At 32.1% G+C, this 26458-nt stretch overlaps 3 protein-coding genes across 4 annotated transcripts; 2 read left to right on the top strand and 1 right to left on the bottom strand.

Annotated features, from left to right (window-relative positions):
* The first annotated feature begins 4905 nt into the window (after positions 1-4905).
* On the top strand, positions 4906-10131 carry LOC114425336. Of its 2 annotated transcripts, none has more exons than XM_028392224.1 (4): positions 4906-5060; positions 5195-6855; positions 7029-8065; positions 9706-10131. In XM_028392224.1, the coding sequence occupies exons 2-4, from the start codon at positions 5365-5367 to the stop codon at positions 9785-9787; spliced, it is 2610 nt and encodes an 869-aa protein (XP_028248025.1). In that variant the 5' UTR covers positions 4906-5060; positions 5195-5364; the 3' UTR covers positions 9788-10131. The 2 variants fall into 2 exon arrangements, with proteins under 2 accessions (XP_028248025.1, XP_028248026.1); XM_028392225.1 differs by having other exon boundaries at positions 5209-6855.
* Positions 10132-11963: 1832 nt separating this feature from the next.
* LOC114425335 lies at positions 11964-17293 on the top strand. Its single transcript, XM_028392223.1, has 4 exons — positions 11964-12110; positions 12259-13905; positions 14255-15303; positions 16814-17293. Exons 2-4 carry the CDS (start codon positions 12415-12417, stop codon positions 16929-16931), a joined length of 2658 nt encoding a protein of 885 aa, XP_028248024.1. The 5' UTR covers positions 11964-12110; positions 12259-12414; the 3' UTR covers positions 16932-17293.
* A 1394-nt stretch (positions 17294-18687) lies between these two features.
* LOC114366877 (cationic peroxidase 1-like) lies at positions 18688-21282 on the bottom strand. Its single transcript, XM_028323902.1, has 4 exons — positions 21002-21282; positions 20351-20542; positions 20057-20222; positions 18688-19354 (listed from the first exon to the last, which is right to left on the bottom strand). The coding sequence occupies exons 1-4, from the start codon at positions 21227-21229 to the stop codon at positions 18972-18974; spliced, it is 969 nt and encodes a 322-aa protein (XP_028179703.1). The 5' UTR covers positions 21230-21282; the 3' UTR covers positions 18688-18971.
* Positions 21283-26458: the final 5176 nt, after the last annotated feature.

Genomic DNA, 26458 nt, shown 5'->3' on the forward strand with positions numbered 1-26458 from the left:
AAACTAGAAAGTAGGTAGGCATATTTAAGTATCGGAGAAAGAAGTTTCGTTTCTCCTAAAACTAGAAAGGAACTTCTCAATTTTGATTCCCGCCCTATTGTTTTAGCTAGGTCCCTGCCTAAGTTGTGGCCAAATCATTTGTTAGTCCTACGAAAAAGCCACAAAAAAAGTATTGATTTGAATGGTTTCTGTGAACTTGATGGACGTACAATCAATCTGCTAGTTGCTTGAGAGAGTTACATTAGTTAAAGGGTAAAAATTATTTTGATCCCCCAAGGTAAAAAGCAGATTATTTTTTAAAAGAAGAAAATTTTAAATTTAATTTTTGAATATAAAAATTTACAATAAATTGATGTTGTTAAATTTATGAGACTATTTTATTTTATTGTTAAAAAACTAACATGTCATAATTAACAATATTTTGCAATGATTGAATCTCTTCTACCTAAACCAACTGTGCATCTTGGTCTGGCTGAGAATTGTTCATCATCATATCAGTCATGAAGAATATAAATCATAGCTTTAGTTTATTCACTTATGTTTAGATTATTTTATTTTATAATTTATTGTAATAAAAGCTTGAGAAGTCTAACAATATACTTTATAACAAACTTTTTATTATAATTGATTAAAAAATATTGAAAACTATAAAATGAAGTGAATCTCATTAAATGGTTAACAAGTGAAATTACTAGGATGTCAGCGCATGAGCTCTCTGGTTGAGATTTTATAGTGTCTATAACATCAAAGCCCCTCAATGAATTAACCTTTGGAAAAGCAGTTTTCTCGCCTGTGAAAGTATATATGTCGTTTAACAATACAGATGCATCGCATCCCTGTAAAAATGCCAACAAGAAATGATAAAAGAAGTGATCTTTAATTTCCATGAACAAGAGTAAAAGAATTTGCATTACTTTTGACATTTTAGGCTTAGCTAAAGAGGAAAGCATGATATTAAATTTAAGTAAATTAGTTTCAATTCAAAAGGTTAAAAGAAATATAATTGCTTCTTTTTAATCATGCAGTTTATATTTAATTTACTGTTTACTTAATATTTTTATCATGCAGTTTATATTTAATTTACTGTTTACTCAATATTTTTTAAGAGTATTGTTTAGTTGATATATACATGCAACTAGATTGGATTAAAGTTAGATTTTTTGAAGAGAAAAGGTTATTTAAGTAATTTGATTTTAGAAAAAAAGAAAAGGAAATATAATTAGAATAAAAGGAAGGGAATAGCAATAGTAAAAAATAATGAACTAAATCTAATCCAACTTAATTAAATTTTATTGAGTTAACTTAATCAAACCAACCCAATTTAATTTAATCCAATCATACTCCTATCAATGAGATAATAAATAAAATGAAAGAGGTGTGTAATATATATATTTCATTTTCTTAAAATTTAATGATTTTAATAAATTATTAATCATATTCGTTAGATTTTAAAAAATAAATAATAAAGATAAAAAATAATTCTAAAAATTTATTAATCATTTTCCATATATATATGCCAATCCAAATTTCTTTAATTTGCAATTTACATTGTTATATGTTTACCATTTCATATAAATGCAACTTTTCATTTGAGTTTCTAAATATAAATTGCATGCCAACATATTTTTATTTAATATCAATATATTCTATTTGTTCTAAAACTATTTTAGGGCTTGATCATCTTATGCACAGCCTACAGTAAATCAGTAATTACTTTAAGTGTCTTTCTCACCATTTTCCTACTATAGAAGACATTTCATACCTATAGGTACATATCAAAATCTCATTGCTCATCTCAAACACTTGACTGACATCAAAATTTCATTTCTCATTGTTAATCATTTTAATACATGTATAAAAATAAAATAGCCACCAACAAGTTGTCCACATCGTAGCCACTTCAACTCCTCAAGTTGTCCACATTTTTTGTTCCGCGCTATCACGTGTTTTTCTGTTAAAATTTAGTTAAATCAAACTACCATAAATTTTTAACACTAACTATATAAAATAATTTTAAAGATTTATATTTTATTTTACTTCAATATATTATTATTATTATTTTATCATATATTGATGTGTAATTCATTTATTGAATAATTTATTTTGTGTTTGATGAATTTTTAAATGTAAGTTTTTTTCCTATGCCTTATTTTTAGTTTTTTTTTTCTCTCAATACTTTTCTATTTTTGCACATTTTTTTTGTTTGTATCTCTTTATCATTCATCAAATAATTCAAGATTTGTATCTTTGAATAGGAAAGAAAATATCAGGTTGAAAGAGAAATATTCACTGTGTTCATCATTTTTAACTAAGAGTTGTGACAACTTTCATGGGAGATAAATTTATATTAATATTATGATATATGTTAGTTTTAGTTTGTAATTTTTTTTTCCTGAGTACATTTTTTTTTGCATTTTTTTTATCATTTTTATTTTTGTGTCTTTGATATTTTTGGTAATCTAATTATTTTTTATCTATATTTATGTTAAGTTGATTGATATTTTTTTAATTGGCTGATTTGATAAACCTCTATAATTTAAAACCTGTGAAATTTTTTGTTTTAATTTCAAAGTTCCAAACTACACCACTACTCTTTTCTTCACTTTTGTAATTAAATCACTATTATTTAAAAATGGTCATTTTTTAAAAAATTTACACTCACTCAAACACGTTCTTTATTTATCTAAATATAAGAGATATTTTATTGATTTCTTCCTTACAATTATATGCACAACAATATTTGAGAATGAGTTTAAATATTTATTCTATTAAATTGCTTGATATTTCATATTTGATTGCTTGAGGGAAAAAGAAATAGTTATTTTTCCTTACATTTTTAAGTTTTTTTTTGTCTTAGGTAATATGACTAACATTCTTACTCAGTTCACATCTTTAAGTTTGAATAACGTAAACTACTATTATTTAAAAACTTCTACTTTTTACTCATAAAATTTCAAATAACTATTTTATTTAAAAACTGTCAACTTTTTAATTTTAAAATTTCAAACTACCACATTACTCTCTTATGGGATATTATAACAAACTACCATTATCTTAAACCTGACAAAGTTTTTGAATTTTAAAGTTTCAAATTATATTTAAAATATGCTAATTTGTTTTTATAATTTTAAAATTCTAAACTACACCTCTACTCTCTTTTTGCTTGAATAGAGAAATATTAAGAGCTGTCATCAGTATTTGATTCAAAACACTGTATTAATAATGTGAAGTACATAATTATTTTTCCATTACAAATATACATTGTCACGAGAATAATATGGTAATTTATAAACATGGAATAAATCTTGTGAAGCTACCTTCTTTGGCCTTTGTTCTAAGGGTAATGGACAATTAATTAGAGGTTAAAGAAGAGAAGGATTTTATACATGTTGATAAAATTACATCTAGATGTTGATAGATTTTTTCTATGGACATTGCTTATAGAAGTATGTAAATTACAAATAAAACATATATAACTCACAAAAAATGGTTAATAAAAGATGTGAAATATAAGTATTTTAGATAATAATAAAAGATGTGCCATTTCCATTCAAATTTTGGTTATGTAATTAAATTCCATGGCAAATAAAATAGAAATCTTGTAGCTCAAGAAGTGAAGATCAGTAGTCCCAATTTCTTTGCCAGTAAGATGCTTTGATATCTTCTTCACTCATAAGGGCAAGCCATACCCTATAGCAAATGAATGTGGAATAAGATTAGTATAAAATATATTACAACACAAAGTAGTACAATCGTCAAAACAAACTAACAGAAAATAGGTAGTGAAAATAACTAATTGAAAAAAAATAAATAAAACTAATCTATAACCATGATGAATGAAAGCAAACTCACCAATCAAATTATGCTACTTTGGGAGCACATGCATAAAATCCACCTGCAGACATCGGGAACACATAGCATATTGTTTATTCTAAGAAAAAACAATTATAATGGATGGAATATAAAATTGAAATAAGAAAAGATAAAGCTCACTGTTCCTTGACTTTCTAAACATTCAGACTTTTGTTCTAAACACTGTAAATTCTTTTTAATTAATGTTCTAAAAATCTAGTGATTGAAAATCAAGAAGACACAGAAAAAAAAAAAAAAACAAAGATGCTCACACATAATTTAAGTGAAATAGAGAAAGCTTGTTTTTGTGTTAACCTGAACTAATAACTAGAATTCACTTGCCAGTGAAAATAAAAAATAAAACGTATATCATGGTATTATACAGTTATTGAGAGTAGATTAAGGAATAAGATGACATGATTGGTTATAATAAGTTGTTTTATAAATTTTAATTTTTCAAAATAAAGGAATGAGTGGATAACATGGATGCCATCACACTCCACTCTCCACTCTCCACTCTCCACCTCCACGTTTAAATGGGTTATAACCATTATATTGCTTTTATATATTATTGGGATAATAAGAAGAAACAAACTCTATATACTTGTTTATATTAAATCAAAAAAGCTATTATAGATAAACAACTACTTTATACATTTTAAATTTTAAATTCGCCTAAAAAGTGCATATCAACAAGATAATATATAGGAAGAAGAAAGACAATGAGATATTGACATCAATTACCTACCATGGTTAACCCAACCATACAAAAAAAAATGCAAAAAAAAAACATGTATTTATACTCAACAAAATAAAGTAAATGTTTTCTTGCTGTAAAATTCCTTCTACGGAAGTTTCATCATCATCATTTTCTTCCTGCAAAATTCTTTCCTCTTTTTGTTCGCATTCCCATCCAATTCTTCCGGGCAATTTTTTTTTTCTTTTTCCTAAATTTGCCAGAAAGTGAAATTAGATAAATTGGATTTTTATATATCCTTGGGTGAGTGAAAAAATGCAAGACAAAAAGTAAAGCCAACAAGACTTACTGAAAAAAGCAAATACATAGCCATCAAGTAATCATTTAATAGTATTAAACTTGCATATTAGCTGCAACCTTGGTTTCTCTCATTTTCTTACAGGCACCCACCCGAGTAGAGTCCAGCTCCGAACCCGTTCACGTCTTCCTACCCTGAATGGACATTCAATCTGTAAGTGCTCCATTCCCTTTCGATTCATCTCACAATCGCTGTACTTGAAGCTCTCCATAGCTCTGAGCCACGATTGGGTTTTTTTTTCTCCCCTTCGATTTTGACTTTTTTTCCTTTCTTTTTTGTGTTTATAGGTTTGAATTTTTAGGGTTTTGAAGTTTCTGCGCGTTTCTCTGTTGTTGGGTATTGATTTTGGAGGCGGGGGATAGTATAAATAGGGTTAGGGTTTTCTTGAAAGCGTTGGTGGATTGTGGTTAGGGTTTGGTTATTCGAGACGGCGACGATTGGCGTGGGTTAGAGGATAATGTGTATACTGTGTGTGATTCAGAAGTGGTCTCGCCGGGTTGCTACAATGCTGCCTTGGTTGGTTATTCCGTTCATTGGTCTCTGGGCGCTCTCTCAGCTTCTGCCGCCAGCTTTTCGCTTCGAGATTACTTCGCCTCGTCTTGCTTGTGTCTTTGTGTTGCTGATTACTCTCTTTTGGTATGAGATTTTGATGCCTTGGCTGTCGGCTTGGCGGGTGAGGAGGAATGCTAGGATTAGGGAGAGGAAGAGGTTTGAGGCCATAGAAATGCAGAAGTTGAGGAAGACGGCTACGAGGCGGTGTCGCAACTGTTTGAACCCGTATAGGGATCAGAACCCTGGTGGGGGTAGGTTTATGTGTTCGTACTGTGGCCACGTTTCGAAGAGGCCCGTTTTAGACTTGCCTGTGCTGCCAGGGTTTGGGATTTCAAATTCTGGTATAGTTAAGGACTTGGTTGGGAAAAATGGCAAGATAGTGAATAGCAAGGTTTGGTCTGAAAATGGGTGGATGTGCAGTCAGGAATGGTTGGAGAATGGCAGTTGGGTTGGTGGGTCTATTCTAGGTAATCCTAGCAACTGGAGGACAAATGGGAGTGCTGGCCTTTATGGAGGTGATGAGCATTGTTTGACAGAGCCATCGTATTCTGGTATATCAGTTTTTGTTTGCAGGCTTTTGACAACTTTTTTCGTGAGCATTAGATGGCTCTGGAGAAAGACTTTTAGGCTTAGTTCAAGGGAAGACTGTTCGTCTGATGCTGAACATAGGGCACTCTTAGCAAAACGGGGTGAGAGTGGGCCAAACCTCAATGAAAGTAGAGGGGAAAGAGCACGCAGGAAAGCTGAGGAGAAAAGACAGGCTAGGCTAGAAAAAGAACTTTTGGAGGAGGAAGAGAGAAAACAGAGGGAGGAGGTTTCAAGGCTAGTGGAGGAGCGTAGGAGGCTGAGAGATGAGAAAATGGAAGCTGAAAAAGAACGCAGCAAATCATCATATCCTAGTAAGGAGAAAGACAGTAGGAAGGAAGCTGAAAGGAAGCACCAGGAAAAAAGAAAAGAGAAAGATAAGGGTTCTAGTAAGAGCAACTCTGATGTAGAAGAAGTGGATAGAAGAGCCAGCAAGGAAAGTGAACGGAAGTGTGACTTTGACAAAAAGAGTGAAACTGACCGTAGAGAGCTCCAGAAGTCTGGGTTTGAAAGTGGCAAGGGACATAATACAGACAATACACATAGTAAAAATGTTGCTGCAAACAGTTACAACCGTGGAAGTACTGGAACAAGGTACCTTGATCGTATGCGTGGTACAATTTTGTCTTCTTCTAAAGCTCTTGGTTTTGGAAAGGGTGCTAATGCTCCTGGAACTGTGGTGAAAGAAAACAAATTTAATGGCTCTGTCAATCATATTCATTCAACTGCTTCCAGGAAAGATATATGTCCTCCTGATCGTTCCACTGCTAAATCCAATTTGAATGGAAACGATACGAATATAAATCACTCTGTAAGTTATTGTGCTCTGTATCCCTTTATCGTTGCCATATTATTATTACTGTTTTAGCTCAAGTTGTTATTAGCCCAAGTTGGTATCAGTCGCTTGTGATCTATGAGAATCTTAGGCAGCATTTAACACTTTTTTGGTAAAGTAAACAATATCATGATGATTGTTCTCTGCAGGTTCCCCCAGAACCACAGCCATGGAGTCCATGGATTGCACCTAAAAAGTCATGGCAGCAATTATTTACTCGTTCCTCAACTGTTGCTCAATCCTCAAACTCAAATGTAATATGTAGACCAAATTCCAAAATTCAAGCTGAAGCCAAAAGCCCACAGTTATCTGGCCAGTCACCAATTACACAGCCATTTAACAATCCAATTCAATTTGGTCTTCCATCACCTTTTAATATTTCCAGCTATCCAATTGGATCAACCGGTAGCAGTCAAGGTTTTTCTCCTGCAATTGAACCCTTATACTCTCCAGTTGAAAATATTTCGCATGACTTTATACATGAAGAACAAGAGCTTTTTGAAGACCCCTGTTATATCCCTGATCCGGTATCCTTGCTTGGTCCTGTTTCTGAGTCACTTGATAATTTTCAATTGGACTTGGGAAGTGGCTTTGTGACAGACACAAAGATGGCAATGCCTCACTCTTTAAAAAACACATCTGCGGGTTCTGACGTCAATAAACCATCTCCAATTGAGTCCCCAATGTCCCGAGAAAAGAATAGCTGTTCTAATCGGTTTCCAAGTATCTCCCAGGCCCAGGATATGCAGTCATTTCCAGCTGCAAATGAGAAGGGAACATGGCAGATGTGGAATACTTTGCCACTTGGTCAGGAAGGTTTAGGTTTGGTTGGTGACCCAGCAAACTGGTTTTTATCCCCTCAAAGGGATGTGCTAAACAAGGATGATTTTGTGCTTCCATCATCTAAGACTATGGATTCTCTTTTTAAGACAGATGATAACATAATTTCCAGTAACCATTCTTCACAACATGTTTTTCTTCCTAATGTTCAGAGTGGTGGGACCTTCAGCCCGGTTACTGGTTCAAATGGTTATGATCCTTGGTCACAGGGTGCTTTATTTCCACCGTTGTCAGGTGGACTTAAAGCTCAGGAGAGTGCTACTCAGAATGAAATAATATATGGGAGTCGAAGTGGGTCTGCTAGCAACCACATGCTCGAGTGTTCTCCGGCTAACAGTTGGTCCAGGTGAGTAAATTTATGTTTGGATTAAATTTTGCCCATTATTGCATGGCGAATTTCCTTTCTATTATGGATCTGCATTGTTGTCAGAACATTTTAAATTGATGAACTTCTGTAACCAAAAGATGAAGGAAACCTCCTCATTTTTGTTTTTCCTGATGAATGAATTTTACGGCTTGAAATATTGATTGATTGATTGATCATGTGTTCTTATTGGGGAAATAATTGTTTAAGTGATAAAAAATCATTAATGATGTATTTATAGCACATGATGGAACTATGATATGAATGCACTTGGTTCTCTCTCCAAGCAATGACTTGTAATATTTGATTATTTAATATGTAATATTTGTATATTATACATGACATGTTTAAAATACATCCCATTGTACATGTATATGTTTTGTATTTATGTGCTATTTTTTAAATTTCATTATGGTCTGTAGGCTGTTTCTGAAGGATAGGTTAGTAAGAGGCTGAAATGCTGAACTTAGTGGTTCAAAATATAATTTTAGGAGTCTGACGTCTCACCAATATAGAGCAGCATATATTGTCCTAGGGCATTTCTGAACAGACTGGTTGAGGCTGTGTTTGGTTTAGAGGATGGAAATAGAAGATGGATTTTTGAATTAAAGTAGAGTGTAAAAGGTGTGTGGGATCCACAAAATTTCTCTCCTCCCTCCCTAAACCAAACAGCCATATTTTAATCTTTCCTTAGAGAAAGAAGACAAAGTTAGTTATCAATCAATACTCAAATACAACCAGGAAGAGTATGAAACACACACACACATGTTGATAATAGCTACAGCTGACTTATTACAGTATGTAGTATATGCTCTGATAAAGTGGGGGAACAAAATATACTGAGAGAGAAATAAGATATAGGCTAATAGGCATAACATAACTAGGATGTGATGAATGAAGCTGATTGGCTAGCTACATAGACTACAAAACTGTGTGTCATCACCAAGACACCAACCTGTGTTTCTTCAGGGAAAAAAAAATTTATGAATAGCAAATTGAACAGGGATCAGAGTTGAAGTAACATGAAATAGATGCTTTCTATGTGGGCTTACATGATTGCAGCTTATATTAAGATTGCCCTAATTTTGGATTTTGTGTTATCCATGGACCACATATGTTGATACATATGAAGGGTACGTTTACCTGTTTGATTGAAATTGAAACCTGTAATATAGGATAGCTATGGATGCATGAAAGAAGTTATTGGATCCAACTTTAAATATACTTTTTATTTAGTTGGAAGTTATAAGTCAAATGATTTTGTGGATGTATCTGTATGATCATATGCTTATAGTCATGTAATGAAACAAATCAGTATGTATTCCAACATTCAGTTCCAGATATCTTTTGTTGTTTTTTACCTAATGCAATGTAATGGTGAAGTCAATGTGTATTGTGAAGTCTTCTGGCTTGATGATGTCTGTGCTGACATTGTCTTGGGTGTGATCTTTCCTTAATTCTGTAACTTGTGGTCTTCCTTCTGTAATATACATATTTAGTGGTAATATTAACGGTTTAAACTGCTGATTTGACCTTGCTCTTTTGTTTATAATATTTTTTTCTAAATAAAAATTTATATTTTTACTGGTAGTTTAACAGCTTGAAATCTTGTTACTTTGCAGAAATGAATGGCCTGTAAAAGGTGCTGTAGAAGGCTTAGGGAAGTCATCTGTCGCAAGGCCCCATATTAAAAAGAGGGTATGAGACAAAGTTGGTAGATAAACACCATTGTTCTCTTGAGGCAGAAATAGTCTCCTATGGGGGAAGAGTTTAGAATACTGAACCCATTGTATCTTCTTCCTTTCTTCTTTTGTGAAGGAAGATTGATGTTAACTTAATGTTAGTGTTGATAGGAGTACGCGTTAATGCGTGCTTTTCTTGAGGCAGATAACAAAAGGTGTCACCCCTTTGGTGTCAATTTGTCCTTTGGAGAATGGAGGTTCATATTCACCCTTTGTCATGATCTTCAAATATGTTAATGAAAAATAAAACTTATACTAACGTGATCTGCTGTTAATGAAGAAATATAGTCGGGTTTCTTTGTCTCATTTAAGATTCGAGCATCATCTTTGATATCGGTGTGCAGAAACTTGGGTGTGATCTGACCCAGATTTTAGAATAATAGGATCCCGTGTTCTTTTTGTTAACAATGCGTTAACGAGTCAATGGGAAATGAGTTTTAGAATCCTTTGCACTTTACAGTTTATACATTCTATAACCAAACTTGGAATGGCGCAGATGCAAATGTTGGTTGAATTGGTCATGAATTACCAGCGCTGGAGAAGTGATATAACGTTTTCGCAAGAGCAGAACACTTCTTGTGCGACGAACCTTAATAACTTCTTTCAAAATTTATGTTAGTGAATATTTGAACAATAATAACAAAATTTATGTTTCCAGATTCGAATCCATGACTAACAAGTCACCAAGGTACAACTTTACCATTGTATCAGGGCTCGTCCTCAACAATAATAACAAATATTAGCCCTAAATAAATAGAGAGGATTTTAATTTCTAAAATGCTAATTAATTATTTATTTATTCAACAATGTAAATAATAGGCATTTAAACTTTTTCTTTCCATTAATGGAAAGATTAAACGGTCTCACTTTTATTATTTTAAAGGATTGTTAGGACTTTTTTTTGTAATTAAATTGGATTAAACAATTATTTTAAGGAACTGAATTAAATATTTTCTCTAATTTATTTTATGGTTAATGTTAAAATTAACCGTTGGCATAGAAATTTAGTGATTAATATTTTATTCTTTAAACTGCATCTTATACTTTAAATAAGAAAAGTGATTTTCCTTTTAGAATTTGCTTTCATCCAAATCAAATAACTCCTGCAAAATGCAAATAGGTCGAACAGGTTGCATTTTCAAAGTTGTATAACTAACAAATAATAACCAAACGTTGGAAAAAATTAAGAAACAATTATTTGTTTATTTCAAATGTTATAATCTTTTTTTTTTTTTTTTTAACAAAGCAAACTTGTTTCATTTCATTCATAAGGGGAAGCACGATACAATTAGGAATTGGCTCAAATTCATGGATTCTAGCATACGACCTAGAAGTCTTTTCTAAAGAGTGAACCGCTCGATTTGCTTGCCTTTTTACAAAATTCACCTTTGAGTTTGGGATAAAATTCACAAGAGTGTTGCATCTGGAAATAAGAAAATTAAATTCATTTGAGTGCATAGAGTCTAGCACATTTTTGCAATCCATTGGAGCGCGTGGATGTTGCATTTGGTTATTGAGATATTGCATGTTCAAGGAGAAAGATATTTGATAATTGAGGCTGTGTTTCAATCCCTTCTCAAAGCTTATTGTTCTGGAAATGAGGTTCTATCATGCATTGTCTGAGCAAAAAATCTTATTATAGGAAAAAGAACAACATAATTATCAAGCTAAAAAACAATTCCTTTTCCATATTGCTCTAAAGAATAAAGATGTCCCTAAGCAATCTCCAAATATCAAATCTGTTGCATGTTCTTATCGATATGGGATTCATAGCTGGAACAGAAGAGAGAGAAAAATTCTTATTCCAGTGTGGTCTCTCTTGGATAGTCCCGCAATTATTTTAACCATTGAATATAATAGATATACATCTAACCACGGTTTAAATGGGAAAATAATAAACTAAAAGAGGAGAGGCATAAATAATTGCATTTGTTCACTCTTTGTTTTAAAATTTACTATATCATATATTTAATTGAGACAGTATTACAACTGAGGAAACATTAATTGGCTTGAGCTACTGTTAAATTTAATTTGTAAGTAAATACTAAAATGAACTAATAATACTCATGAGGCCCATCGTAATCACTTCAACACATCAAGATGTTAAACACCAGCGCTAGATTACGACCCGGTTCGGTTCACCGTCACCGGTCCAATCTTTTCCGCACCTGGTTCACTTACATTATTTCATTCTCTTCACATCTCATTTCGTTTCCCCTAGTATTTTCTTAAAGGCACCCACCCGAGTAGAGTCCAGCTCCGAACCCCGAATGGACATTCAATCTGTAAGTGCTCCATTCCCTTTCGATTCATCTCACAATCGCTGTACTTGAAGTTCTCCCTAGATCTGATCGACGATTGGGTTTTTTTTTCTCCCCTTCGATTTTGATTTTTTTTCCTTTCTTTTTTGTGTTTATGGATTTGAATTTTTAGGGTTTTGAAGTTTCTGCGGGTGGCTCTGTTGTCGGGTATTGATTTTGGAGGCGGGGGATAGTATGTATTGGGTTAGGGTTTTCTTGAAAGCATTGGTGGATTGTGGCTAGGGTTTGGTTATTCGAGACGGCGACGATTGGCGTGGGTTAGAGGATAATGTGTATACTGTGTGTGATTCAGAAGTGGTCTCGCCGGGTTGCTACAATGCTGCCTTGGTTGGTTATTCCGTTCATTGGTCTCTGGGCTCTCTCTCAGCTTCTGCCGCCAGCTTTTCGCTTCGAGATTACTTCGCCTCGTCTTGCTTGTGTCTTTGTGTTGCTGATTACTCTCTTTTGGTATGAGATTTTGATGCCTTGGCTGTCGGCTTGGCGGGTGAGGAGGAATGCTAGGATTAGGGAGAGGAAGAGGTTTGAGGCCATAGAAATGCAGAAGTTGAGGAAGACGGCTACGAGGCGGTGTCGGAACTGTTTGAACCCGTATAGGGATCAGAACCCTGGTGGGGGTAGGTTTATGTGTTCGTACTGTGGCCACGTTTCGAAGAGGCCCGTTTTAGACTTGCCTGTGCTGCCAGGGTTTGGGATTTCAAATTCTGGTATAGTTAAGGACTTGGTTGGGAAAAATGGCAAGATAGTGAATAGCAAGGTTTGGTCTGAAAATGGGTGGATGTGCAGTCAGGAATGGTTGGAGAATGGCAGTTGGGTTGGTGGGTCTATTCTAGGTAATCCTAGCAACTGGAGGACAAATGGGAGTGCTGGCCTTTATGGAGGTGATGAGCATTGTTTGACAGAGAGGTCGTATTCTGGTATATTAGTTTTTGTTTGCAGGCTTTGGACAACTTTTTTCTTGAGCATTAGATGGCTCTGGAGAAAGACTTTTAGGCTTAGTTCAAGGGAAGACTGTTCGTCTGATGCTGAACATAGGGCACTCTTAGCAAAACGGGGTGAGAGTGGGCCAAACCTCAATGAAAGTAGAGGGGAAAGAGCACGCAGGAAAGCTGAGGAGAAAAGACAGGCTAGGCTAGAAAAAGAACTTTTGGAGGAGGAAGAGAGAAAACAGAGGGAGGAGGTTTCAAGGCTAGTGGAGGAGCGTAGGAGGCTGAGAGATGAGAAAATGGAAGCTGAAAAAGAACGCAGCAAATCATCATATCCTAGTAAGGAGAAAGACAGTAAGAAGGAAGCTGAAAGGAAGCGCCAGGAAAAAAGAAAAGAGAAAGATAAGGGTTCTAGTAAGAGCAACTCTGATGTAGAAGAACTGGATAGAAGAGCCAGCAAGGAAAGTGAACGGAAGTGTGACTTTGACAAAAAGAGTGAAACTGACCGTAGAGAGCACCAGAAATCTGGGTTTGAAAGTGGCAAGGGACATAATACAGACAATACACATAGTAAAAATGTTGCTGCAAACAGTTACAACCGTGGAAGTACTGGAACAAGGTACCTTGATCGTATGCGTGGTACAATTTTGTCTTCTTCTAAAGCTCTTGGTTTCGGAAAGGGTGCTAATGCTCCTGGATCTGTGGTGAAAGAAAACAAATTTAATGGCTCTGTCGATCATATTCATTCAACTGCTACCAGGAAAGATATATATCCTCCTGATTGTTCAACTGCTAAATCCAATTTGAATGGAGACGATAAGAATATAAATCACTCTGTAAGTTATTGTGCTCTATATCCCTTTATCGTTGCCATATTATTATTACTGTTTTAGCTGGCTTAGTTGATGTGTGATTGATATAGCATATAGGAATACTATGACTGTTAAGAATAATTTTAAAACTCAAGTGGATTTTACAAGCTTGCATTATATCCGTGTCTCTCTTTTCACTACATCCTGGTTTTAATGCACATTCTAGACTTTTTCAGTCTTTTGTGATTTATGAAAAGTATATGATGCTCTACAGCTCAAGTTGGTATCAGTCGGTTGTGATCTATGAGAATCTTAGGCAGCATTTAACATTTTTTGGTGAAGTGAACAATATCATGATGATTGTTCTCTGCAGGTTCCCCCAGAACCACAGCCATGGAGTCCATGGACTGCACCTAAAAAGTCATGGCAGCAATTATTTACTCGTTCCTCAACTGTTGCTCAATCCTCAAACTCAAATGTAATATGTAGACCAAATTCCAAAATTCAAGCTGAAGCCAAAAGCCCACAGTTATCTGGCCAGTCACCAATTACACAGCCATTTAACAATCCAATTCAATTTGGTCTTCCATCACCTTTTAATATTTCCAGCTATCCAATTGGATCAACCGGTAGCAGTCAAGGTTTTTCTCCTGCAATTGAACCCTTATACTCTACAGTTGAAAATATTTCACAGGACTTTAGACATGAAGAACAAGAGCTTTTTGAAGACCCCTGTTATATCCCTGATCCGGTATCCTTGCTTGGTCCTGTTTCTGAGTCACTTGATAATTTTCAATTGGACTTGGGAAGTGGCTTTGTGACAGACACAAAGATGGCAATGCCTCACTCTTTAAAAAGCACATCTGCCGGTTCTGACATCAGCAAACCATCTCCAATTGAGTCCCCATTGTCCCGAGAAAAGAATAGCTGTTCTAATCGGTTTCCAAGTATCTCCCAGGCCCAGGATATGCATCCATTTCCTTTGGATAATGCAGCTGCAAATGAGAAGGGAACATGGCAGATGTGGAATACTTTGCCACTTGGTCAGGAAGGTTTAGGTTTGGTTAGTGACCCAGCAAACTGGTTTTTATCCCCTCAAAGGGACGTGCCAAACAAGGATGATTTTGTGCTTCCATCATCTAAGACTATGGATTCTCTTTTCAACAAAGATGATAACATTATTTCCAGTAACCATTCTTCACAACATTTTTTTCTTCCTAATGGTCAGAGTGGTGGGACCTTCAGCCCAGTTACTGGTTCAAATGGTTATGATCCTTGGTCACAGGGTGCTTTATTTCCATCGTTGTCAGGTGGACTTAAAGCTCAGGAGAGTGCTACTCAGAATGAAATGATATATGCGAGTCAGAGTGGGTCTGCTAGCAACCATGTGCACGAGTGTTCTAAGGCTAACAGTTGGACCAAGTGAGTAAATTACTGTTTGGCTTAAATTTTGCCTATTATTGCATGGCGAATTTCCTTTCTATTATGGATCTGTGTTTTTGTAAGAACATTATAAATTGATGAACTTCTATAACCAAAAGATGAAGGAAACCTCCTCATTTTGTTCTTCCTGAATGAATTTTACTGCTTGAAATATTGATTGATTGATCGATCATGTGCGTCTTATTTTGGAAATAATTGTCTCTGATAAAAACGTGTATTTATAGCACATGATGGAACTATGATATGAATGCACTTGGTTCACTCTCCAAGTAGTGACTCGTAGTATTTGACCATTTTATATGTAATTATTATATATGACATGCTTAAAATACATCCCATTTTACATGTATTTGTTTTGTATTTATGTGCTATTTTTTTTAATGTCGTTGTGGTCTGTAGGCTTTTTCTGAAGTATAGGTTAGTAAGAGGCTGAAATGCCAAACTTAGTGGTTCAAAATATAATTTTAGGAGTCTGAAGTCTCACTAATTTAGAGAAGTGCATATTGTCCTTGGGCATTTCTAAACAGACTGGTTTAATCTTTTCTTACAGAAAGAAGGACAAGTTTGTTATCAATCAATACTCAAATACAATCAGGAAAAGTATGAAACACTCACCCACACATGTTGACTTTTTACAGTATACAGTATATACTCTGATAAAGTGGGGGAACAAAAGATACTGTGAGGGAAATAAGATATAGGCTAAGAGGCATAACATAACTAGGATGCGATGAATGAAGCTGATTGGCTAGGTACATACACTACAAAACTGTGTGTCATCCCCAAGACACCAACCTGTGTTTCTTCAGGGGAAAAAAAATCATAAATAGCAAATTTAACAGGGATCACAGTTGAAGTAACATGAAATATATGCTTTCTGTGTGGGGGGCTTATATGATTGCAGCTTATATTAAAGATTGCCCTAATTTTGGATGTTGTGTTATCCATGGACCACATATGTTGATACATATGAAGGGTAAGTTTACCTGTTTGATTGAAATAGAAACCTGTAATATAGGATATCTATGGATGCATAAAAGAAGTTATTGAATCCAACTTTAAATATAATTTTTATACTATTTTATTTAGTAAGAATGGATTTAGTTGTAAGTTATAAATCAAATGATTTTGTGGATGGATCTGTATGATCATATGTCGATATTCATGTAATGAAATGAATCAGTATGTATTTTAACATTCAGTTCCAGATATCTTTTGTTGTTTTTTACCGAATGCAATGTAATGGTGAAGTCAATGTGTGTTGTGAAGTCTTCTGGCTTGATGTCTGTGCTGACATTGTCTTGGGTGTGTTCTTTCCTTGATGCTGTAACTCGTGGTCCTTCCTTCTGTAATATACATAATTAGTGGTAATATTAACGGTTTAAACTGCTGCTTTGACCTTGCTCTTTTGTTTATAATATTTTTTTTTCTGAATATAAAATTATATTTTTATTGGTAGTTTAACAGCTTGAAATCTGCTAATTTGCAGAAATGAATGGCCTGTAAAAACTACTGTGGAAGGCTTAGGGAAGTCATCTGTTGCAAGGCCCCATAATGGCAGTCAACATCCAACCTCAGATGTACAGTCATTTTGGTCATTTGATTAAAAAGAGGGCATTAGATAAAGTTGATAGATAAACACCATTGTTCTCTTGAGGCAGAAATAGTCTCCTATGGGGGAAGAGTTTAGAATACTGAACCCATTGTATCTTCTTCCTTTCTTCTTTTGTGAAGGAAGATTGATGTTAACTTAATGTTAGTGTCGATAGGAGTACGCGTTAATGCGTGCTTTTCTTGAGGCAGATAACAAGAGGTGTCACTCCTTTGATGTTAATTTGTCCTTTGGAGAATGGAGGTTCATACTCACCCTGTGTCATGATCTTCAAATATCTTAATGAAAAATAAAACTTATACTAACGTGATCCGCTGCTAATGAAGAAATATAGTCGGGTTTCTTTGTATCTCATTATTTAAGATTCGAGCATCATCTTTGATAGCGATGTGCACAAACTTGGGTGTGATCTGTCCCATTTTTCAGAATAATAGAATCCTGTGTTCTTTTTTAAGAATCCTTTGTACTTAGCAGTTTGAACTAAAATAATAAATATTATTCTTAAAAGAAGAGAGAGCATTTTAATCACTAAAAAAATAAATAATTATTTATTTATTCAACAATATAAATAATAGACATTTTAACTTTTTCTTCCTATTAATGGAATGATTAAACGGTCTCACATTTATTATTTTAAAGGATTGGTTTAACTTTTTTTTATAATTAAATTGGGTTAAACAGTTATTTTAAGGGACTGAATTAAATATTTTCTCTAATTTATTTTATGGTTAATGTTAAAATTAACCATTTGCATAGAAATTTAGTGATTAATATTTTATACTTTAGATAAGAGTGATTTTCCTTTGATCCAAATAAAAAAACTCCTGCAAAATGCAAATAGGTCGAACAGGTTGCATATTCAAAGTGGCATAACTAACAAATAATGACCAAAAACAATATTCTGACCTGCCGGATTCGAAGCTCCGACCTATTTGGTATGATACCAACTACAGTCCTCCGCTCTACCAACTGACCCAAGGTCGGAATTATATCCGTACAAAATATACGCTTTACATTACCACCAATGGATTACTTATAAATCTACGATGTTTTTTTTTACACCCTCTTGATCTATGTTGTTAAACTTTACCACAAGTTTCTAATACTCAACTATATATGTTTTTTTATTATAATTTTACACCTTAAATAAAAGTAAATATTGAATAATCTATTATGTTTTCATAAACCAAAAAGAAACAATTATTTATTTATTTCGAATGTTATAAGCTTATTTAGGAACAAGTACAACATAATTATCAATCTAATAAACAATTCCTTTTCCATATTGCACCAAAAGTTATAAAAAATGTACTGAGAAAAATATTGACAATAACAAGGCACAACCTTCATTTGCTCTAAAGAATAAAGATGTCCCTAACCAACTCTAAGCTCCAAATATCAAATGATGTAAGTTGTATAAATTCTATATGAAAATTAATTAACTAACATTGAATGAGGAGAAGCCTAAATAATTGAAAATTAATTGCATTTGTTTACTCTTTATTTTTTAAAATGTATTATATCGTATTTTGATTTATTATTTTATATTTTTCCTGATTTATATGAGCCACTATTTCACCGATCTAACCAAGCCAAAATCAAACAAATCCAAACATTTTTGCTCCATATTATAAAAATTCATATTACAAGTTTACAACTGAGGAAACATTAATTGGTTTGTGTTAGGCCGCCTCCATGCTTGAGCTACTGCTAAATGTATGGTAAAAGAAAAGGGTAAGTAAATACTAAAATTAATTAATACTCGCGAGATTTTTCATTGATTGCTTGATCTTTTAAATACAAATACACTTAAAATCAATGGATAATAGTTATCCATCGGTCAACTTCTCATTCATTTAAGAGAAATAAAACAAAAACTATAATTTATAATATAAAAATCTAATCCCATTCAATATAGTCTTTTAACCGCTTTAGTTTAAAGACATGTTTAGATCTACTTGGGCCATCCTAAAAGTAACAGTTTGTCCCTTAACTGCTATTGTACTATAGTACTAGTACGAAAAGGACCAAGATCTTAATTGGTCTTCCAACAATTGGTCCTGATTTCGCCACTAGAGCCAGTAAGTGGGCTAATGTTTCCCATTTTAACCATTGCATTGGCAAAGTCAGTGTTGAAGCTTGAAGGGTCGCTGGCATAACCATTTACTTGAGAGTCTGTGGATCCTCCATTGAAAAGCACTTGATCTGTGTGCAAGAGACCCTTTTGGCTCTGCAAATCCTTGAAGTAAGCATTGTCAAAGGTGTTTTGGCTGCTGTCAAGAGGGGCCAAATTGCTGTCACCACCCACGCTTGGACAATTTGCCTGCAATGATGTTGCAAAAGAGGAATCTATGTTGGTCTCGTTGTAAATCCTTGTTCTGAAAGTTGAACATTTAGCTTGCCCAATTGTGTGCCCTCCTGAAATATATATTACAAATATTAGAAGAACATATAGTACATTGTAAAAGTAATTATAAATATACAATTTTTCATTTCATCATTTGGGTGACCTGGTCTAATGGCATCATATCTCTCCTATCTCCTCTTATTAATGGAAAAATCAATATCACCACGTGTTATTGTCTTAATCAATCTTCATATGATACATAATTAAATTTTTTAGTTTATAAAAAAGAGTTAATAAGACTTGATTGTGTTACATAGATAAATATTAGGGTGAGAAAAATAAATTTGAATCACACAGATATTGATTAGGACCACCATGGTCTAAGACAATCACACACACAAACTTACCAGTTGATTCATGCATTAGGTAGTTAATCGAATTAACATGAAATAAATGTTATGTTTTAAGTAACTTATCCATGGATTAATAAAGTTGGTTAATTTTATTTAATTCTTTTAATGATTTAAAAAAATTATTTTCTAAAGTGTCATTTATTAGAACTTGATATTAAGAATAAAAAGGAGTAATTGAAATTATAATCACAATGGAAGGATATTCTTGCAATGATATTATTACATGGGGTTAAAATAGTTAAAATTTTCTTATATTTGAGTTTAAAAAATATATTCAGTTGTTGTTTATATTTAGGTCCAGAGGGTAGTAAATCCTTAATAATTCAACATGCATTTAGCGGGTAGTCAATTATTAATTACCTGAGAGAGCAACCATTTCTGCGGTGGTGAGACCTTTGTTTTGGAAATTATCGCTGAGTTGTTGCAGACTTAAATCAAAACGGGGCAAGTCTGAGTTTGCAGAACTTAAACTTGCAGTGGTTGAGTCTCTTCTGCCCAATTGCACTGTCCAACTAGGTCCACCAAGCTAAGAGATAGATCATATTTCAATAAATTATTAGTACCTAGCTAGGAGTAACTCATTATATATGGGTTTTATGTTAATTATTGTGTAGCGTTTTGATATATATATATATATATATATATAATACTTACAGCAACAACAGAGTCCCTTGCAGCTACAGTGAGAATATCAGCACAAGAAACAACACCAGGACATAAGCTCTCAACTTGAGACTTGATGTTGTCTATTACACCAAAACCCCTTATGGAATTAACGTTGCCAGCTGCCGTCTGTTCACCTGTGAAACTTGATGTATCATTCAATAGCACTGATGCATCACATCCCTGAAATTAAATTAAACACGTACAAATTATTTGGTGATTAATAGAATGAGTCGTTTAACTAGCCTCATTTAACATTAGTTAGTTATTAGCAACACACGTGAATATGATTGTCAATGTCAAGTTTTCTTTTTCTGAATAATGATTTAAAAAAGGATATTGACTTGGTCTCTTTTGCTGGCCACTAGGGAATTAAACAAATGCTAACGGAAAATTAGATGTTCATATTGTCACTAAAAAATGTCATGTATTAACAGTTAGGAATTGAGTTTAATTTGTTTGAATTGATATAGTATTTGTCAAATAAAAAAGTAAACTATATAGCACTGCCACGTAATTGAAGAAAATTTTCTTGTGTATTATTCGTGATAAACATGTATGCATGTGTGTGTGCAGATGCACGATGAACATGAAATTTGAAGTAATGAAAGAAGATTGATGAAGCTGGGTAAGTTGACTTGCTTGAACAAAACAATCATGGAAATGAAGACGTAGGAGGGAAGCCCCCATGCGAGCCTCATTGCTCACAGCAGAATCCACTGCACTCTTAATGGTTGAAAGCGCATTAGGACAAGTTGTGGAGTAAAAGTCAGAGGACAATTGAGATGAACTTATCCCAATAAAGCATAAGAATAAGAAGAAGCGAATTTTGAAGATTGGTGTTGTCATGGAGAAACAACTACTAGCCATATATGATGGTATAGATGGAGAGGCTTATGATTAGTGCTTGTGGTTATATCTTTACATGCCTCACTTATATATATATAGGAGGTCTAATTTGAACTTTTCTTTATTAGTCAATTATATAACATTATATAGGGGTCTACTTTGTACTTTTCTCTATTAGTCAATATATGCATGCGCATGCAGCCAATCAGAAATAGGTTATCTATTAAAATTTAAACATATTAAAGATTTTTCTCTATTTTTGTAATAATTTTATTTATATTCAATAAAAACTAAATATTTATAATTTATTAAAAATGTAAAAAGAACATTTAATATTATCTACGATTAGAAGTCTAGAGAGTCGTTAAAAGGATTGGTTATGAAGATTTAGAACTATCTACCTCTTGTATAGTAAAGTAAAAAGCATTCTCTAAAAGTCATTTAGTTTTAATACACTCATTTTTAAATTGAGATATATATGATTTTCAATTTTTTTTAATTTTAAATGATTAATTATATATTTTCTTCATAGTCTTAAATATAATATTTAAATGTATGCCATTTCAAATTTTATTTGAGTTAATTAATCATGCATATTCTTTCATTTTTTGAACAGTTTTTGAATAATTTTCTCTTCAATTTTTAAATTATATATTCTTAAATTTAAAAGTATATACAAATAGAAGGAAGCTGTTAAAAAAAAAGAAAGAAATATAAATAGACGGAACCTTCCTAAGTAGGATATGACGAAGCAAATCAATTGAACCGATCGCAGATACATATAATGAATCTATCAATCATTAAATTTTCTTGTGTGTTAGTGTTAGAGTGGAAGGAAGTGGTCTTTTTCCAAATAAAGTACGTGGACTTCTCAAATCCTTCCATTTTTCGCTACTACTATTCTAAGCAGTAGTTTTGCTACCAATTCTTCGACTAATTTTCCAAAATCGAGCAATTTGAGCGAAATATTTGAAAACTTTTCTTTATTTTGTTTCTCTGAAACTTTTGAAACCATATGAAGAGAGTAACTATATTTCGTTATCATTTTAAAGGTTACATAACATGATTTAATAAAAAAATATAATTTTATATGCATAACATATATAATAAATTCAATATATAACTATTTTTATTATAACAAAATACATAATTATATGGAGTAAAAAAATAACACATGAGAAAGAAATATATTACATGAATAAAGTAATTTTATTTTAAATTTTAGGAGGCAACAACAAAGTTTTATATAACTATTCAAATACTTTTTTTTTTTTAAAAAAAAAGAGAGTGACCATGGCGCCGGCGAGGTCACCCTTCCCTCCTCCCCTGATTGTGTTCAAGCAATATCTAAATCAACTTACCGACATATTATTAATTTTTTTTATCATATTAGGGGTGAGAACTGAGGATTATTTATCGATTCAATGACACAACTGTTTATTTTTAATAGAGTTTTTCATTTCAATCATACTTTTCTCATTATTAAAGACTTGGATGTGATACTTTTTTTTAATAGAATTTGAGCTTGATTTCATCAAACCAATGTAACGAGTGAGAATTTTTTTATCAATTAATATTTTGGCTTAAATAACTTCTAAATGTACACAATATATACTTTTTCAATTATAGTTCGTAGAAAAAAAAATCTTATCACTTTTAATTCATGAAAAATAAGATCTCCCCCCTATTTTTTATCCTTATCATTTATCTTTAAGGTGGTTAAATTTTTTTTTTTTACCTTGGTTAAACATGTTTTTTTTCCGTTTTATTAATTCCTGTGTTATGACATCTTCTAAATAATTAAACTTTTGTTAGATTATTGATATGATAGAAGAGTTACTTACAAGTTACTATAATTTAAATTCAGTTATATATATATATATATGAAAAATTTAGACTTTCTCGCTTTATGAAGTTAAGATAAACACTTAGTAATTAAAGGCAGTAATGAGAACACACGATTATAATTTTCCAATATAAAAATTCTTCTACTATACAAATGAATAGTAGGTTTATAAAGATGTGTTTATAAAATTGACTCACTCTACGATGACTATCTCAAAGAGACTCTTTAACTTTTTAGCTTTGTCACTCTAAGAAGTGGATTCACTCTTGTCTTGGATGGTTATGAATGAAAACTCCTACCCTTATTTATACTACTTCATATCCACAATGAATGGTGGAGATTACTTGTATCCTACGGTGGAGATTAATTCCCTAGAATGCTCCACACATTCTAGGAGTCTCTACACTTTTCTACTCCCTTCCATATTCTTCCACAAGGTTCCAAACATCTTCAAAATATTCCAGAGATTTTCACATTCTTTTACAAGCTTCTAGAGAATTTTGTACTACTTTAGAATTCTCCAGGACATTCTAAAAAATTCTACACTTTTCTAGAAAGTTCTAGAATTTTCTAGAACCTCTCCAATTAAGGAAGGATCCCAACAATATATATATATATATATATATATATATATATATATATATATATATATATATATATATAAAATTTAAGTTATAAATAATTTAATAGATAATTTAAAGTTTGTTATTTGTTTATATTTTATATATCTCTTGTATACTTACAATTAAATTTGAATTAAAATCCTATTTTTTCATCTTTCTATAAATTAATAATCTATATCCAATCAAAAATATAAATAATGGTCTATATGTATTTCTCTCATCTAAAAGAATCCTACTTGCTCATTATAAATGTTATTTTTTTCATCAATAAATATTAATTTTTTAGATTTTATTAGTCAGAAATCACTCTACAATATACATGCTGCTGTCACTCTCTCTAATACAGTGATTAAAACAACCTTAGTTTCTTTTCTTAATGTGAGATCTGTACATAGCAAGAGAGTCAAAGATGCCGAGGTGCTTTTTGGGCATTTCTGCCTTAATCAAACATGCATGTTCGTTCCATGTCTTCAGTTTAACAAAAAAACGCGTCGATGCCGTAAATCATGCAGTTCATGATGAGTATCGTACCATGCATGATGAATGGCGCAGTTTATCGTTTATTTGGAGGCAAAGTCAATCGCAGCCAACTAATAAGTGCTAAATTTTCTATGTAGCTTGTAGCCCACGATACATATATCCATCGTTTTCCTCATCTTTGTTTTCTATATATGTTACATCTAAACTATTTTCAGCCTCCAAATTGACTTGTCAATTCTCTTGTACTTTGAAAAGTGCGTCTGAGTAGCCATTTCTTCAGTGGTAAAAGGTTAATTTGTTAGAGCAAGCACTACTACTGAGGTCCTTGTTAATTGTGATTTTTGAAGTTCCGTATAGAAGAAGTGCATATGTTATGAATGATTGGCAAAAAGACAATATATGTAATTAAGACTTTTTGGCATAAGAAATTGACGTGTAATTATGAGTTCACAAATATTTATGTTATTAGATTAATTCCTGTCAATTTTATAATTACATAATATTTCACTGGATTAACTTAAAAAATATTATATTAAATTGGTGTAGTTTTTAAGTTCTTTATACGTGCTTTTTCTTTTTCTTTTCATTATCTAATTAGATTGATTGAGAATTGTAAACAAAATTTCAACAAAAGAAAGGCGAGAATGAAACATTACATACAATATTAAAAGCTAAGTAGCAAGCACTCTCAATATTATTCTGTATGAATGCAGGGATAATTGAATATATGTAAAATTAGCAAGTTGTTCCTGCATTGCATGAATATTTTAAAGAAATTTCTTTATTATTAATAATGAATATTTTTTTTTCCATTAGTAACAAATAAATTATAAAATATGTATATGTAGAAATATATATATATATATATATATATATATATTATAATAAAAACGCCTTATTTTATATCTATTAATTTGATATGATGTGTCAAAATTTTAAAAATGAATTTAAATTGAAATTTACATAAATTGAAAAATTCAATTTTAACTTAATAAAAGAGAGACGGCTAGTAGGATTATTGTGTGAAAAAAATGTTAATGGAATCGAAGTATTTATAAACATTAATAAAATAGTTGTGGAAGAATTAAATTTTAGCCATTAGAATTATCAATTTATCATCATTCTATAGTCTTTAAAATGCAAGCAAGTATTTATTTAGCATACGGAGGGAAAGTTTTGCTTGTCTTACCTGGTTCGAGTATAAGATTACTTTCAATAGAATATATATATATATATATGATCGACTTAAGGGAATTTTCAATAAATTACTTTACTTGAGTGGCTATATTATATATTTTATAATATTTCATATTTTTATCATTTTTTACTTTAATAAATTTAATTAATTTTTTTAATAGACTCTACAACAGATCTCATTTTTTATATTTAATTATTCAGCTTAATTTTAATTTAATACATTTATATGCTAATTTTTAAATAAAATAAATATATGTTAATTTTTAGTTTCATTGAATATTTATTAATCTACGTGCAATAATTTTAAACATAAAAAATATAGGAAGTAGGTAGTATTATGTTTTAATTAAATAAAATTTGGCTATCAAATTTAAAATACATGAAAAATAATGCAAAAATGCATAAAATTTTTGCTTTATTGGAAATGGCAACTCATGATTAAATGAGAGAGATGGAAACGTACATTTGACAACATGGTATTGCGGTGTACGTGGAAAAAGCAACGGGAATATAGAAAGGTCAATTAAAAGTAGCATTATATTGAGTATTATTGAACTGATAAAAAAATATTGAGTATTTTTAAATAAAAGATGACTAGCGTCACATATTTTTGGATGAGAACCCGTTGCTTCACATAACAATAACAATCTAATAAATAATGTAATAAAAATAGCAATATAATATATAAGAGGATCTTACATAGTTGTTATCTCGTCTCAAAATGAGTGGGGTTGTAAATTATTTTATAAAAACTAATCTTGGTATTATTATAAAATCAAAATAATATTTATTAAGGTTATTAATAAAAATAAGAAATTAATATTACATCAAAAAATAAAATAAAATATTTATTTTGAGTTTTTTTTTGTAAAAAATATGATACTTGTTTTAGAATAAAAAGAGTATGTTATATAAAATACATTTGATATCATTATTTCCAATAGTACCGTGTGCGAGGGGAAAGCAACGGTCATATAGAAAGGTCAATTAAAAGTAGCATTGTTATATTGAGTATTATTGAATAAAAGATGCCTAGCTCCACATACTTTTTGGCGAGAACCTGTTCATTCAGATAACAATCTAATAAAGAAGTGGGTCTTACAT

The sequence above is a fragment of the Glycine soja genome, chromosome 9 (genome assembly GCF_004193775.1).
Source record: "Glycine soja cultivar W05 chromosome 9, ASM419377v2, whole genome shotgun sequence".
Classification (NCBI taxonomy): domain Eukaryota; kingdom Viridiplantae; phylum Streptophyta; class Magnoliopsida; order Fabales; family Fabaceae; genus Glycine; species Glycine soja.

Coding starts and splice junctions, on each gene's coding strand:
- LOC114425336 (XM_028392224.1), top strand. CDS start 5,365: ATGTGTATACTGTGTGTGATTCAGAAGTGGTCTCGCCGGGTTGCTACA. Junction 6,856..7,028: donor ATACGAATATAAATCACTCT/GTAAGTTATTGT, acceptor TGTTCTCTGCAG/GTTCCCCCAGAACCACAGCC. Junction 8,066..9,705: donor CCGGCTAACAGTTGGTCCAG/GTGAGTAAATTT, acceptor GTTACTTTGCAG/AAATGAATGGCCTGTAAAAG.
- LOC114425335 (XM_028392223.1), top strand. CDS start 12,415: ATGTGTATACTGTGTGTGATTCAGAAGTGGTCTCGCCGGGTTGCTACA. Junction 13,906..14,254: donor ATAAGAATATAAATCACTCT/GTAAGTTATTGT, acceptor TGTTCTCTGCAG/GTTCCCCCAGAACCACAGCC. Junction 15,304..16,813: donor AAGGCTAACAGTTGGACCAA/GTGAGTAAATTA, acceptor GCTAATTTGCAG/AAATGAATGGCCTGTAAAAA.
- LOC114366877 (XM_028323902.1), bottom strand. CDS start 21,229: ATGGCTAGTAGTTGTTTCTCCATGACAACACCAATCTTCAAAATTCGC. Junction 20,543..21,001: donor TCCATGATTGTTTTGTTCAA/GCAAGTCAACTT, acceptor ATTTAATTTCAG/GGATGTGATGCATCAGTGCT. Junction 19,355..20,056: donor AGAAATGGTTGCTCTCTCAG/GTAATTAATAAT, acceptor TATATATTTCAG/GAGGGCACACAATTGGGCAA.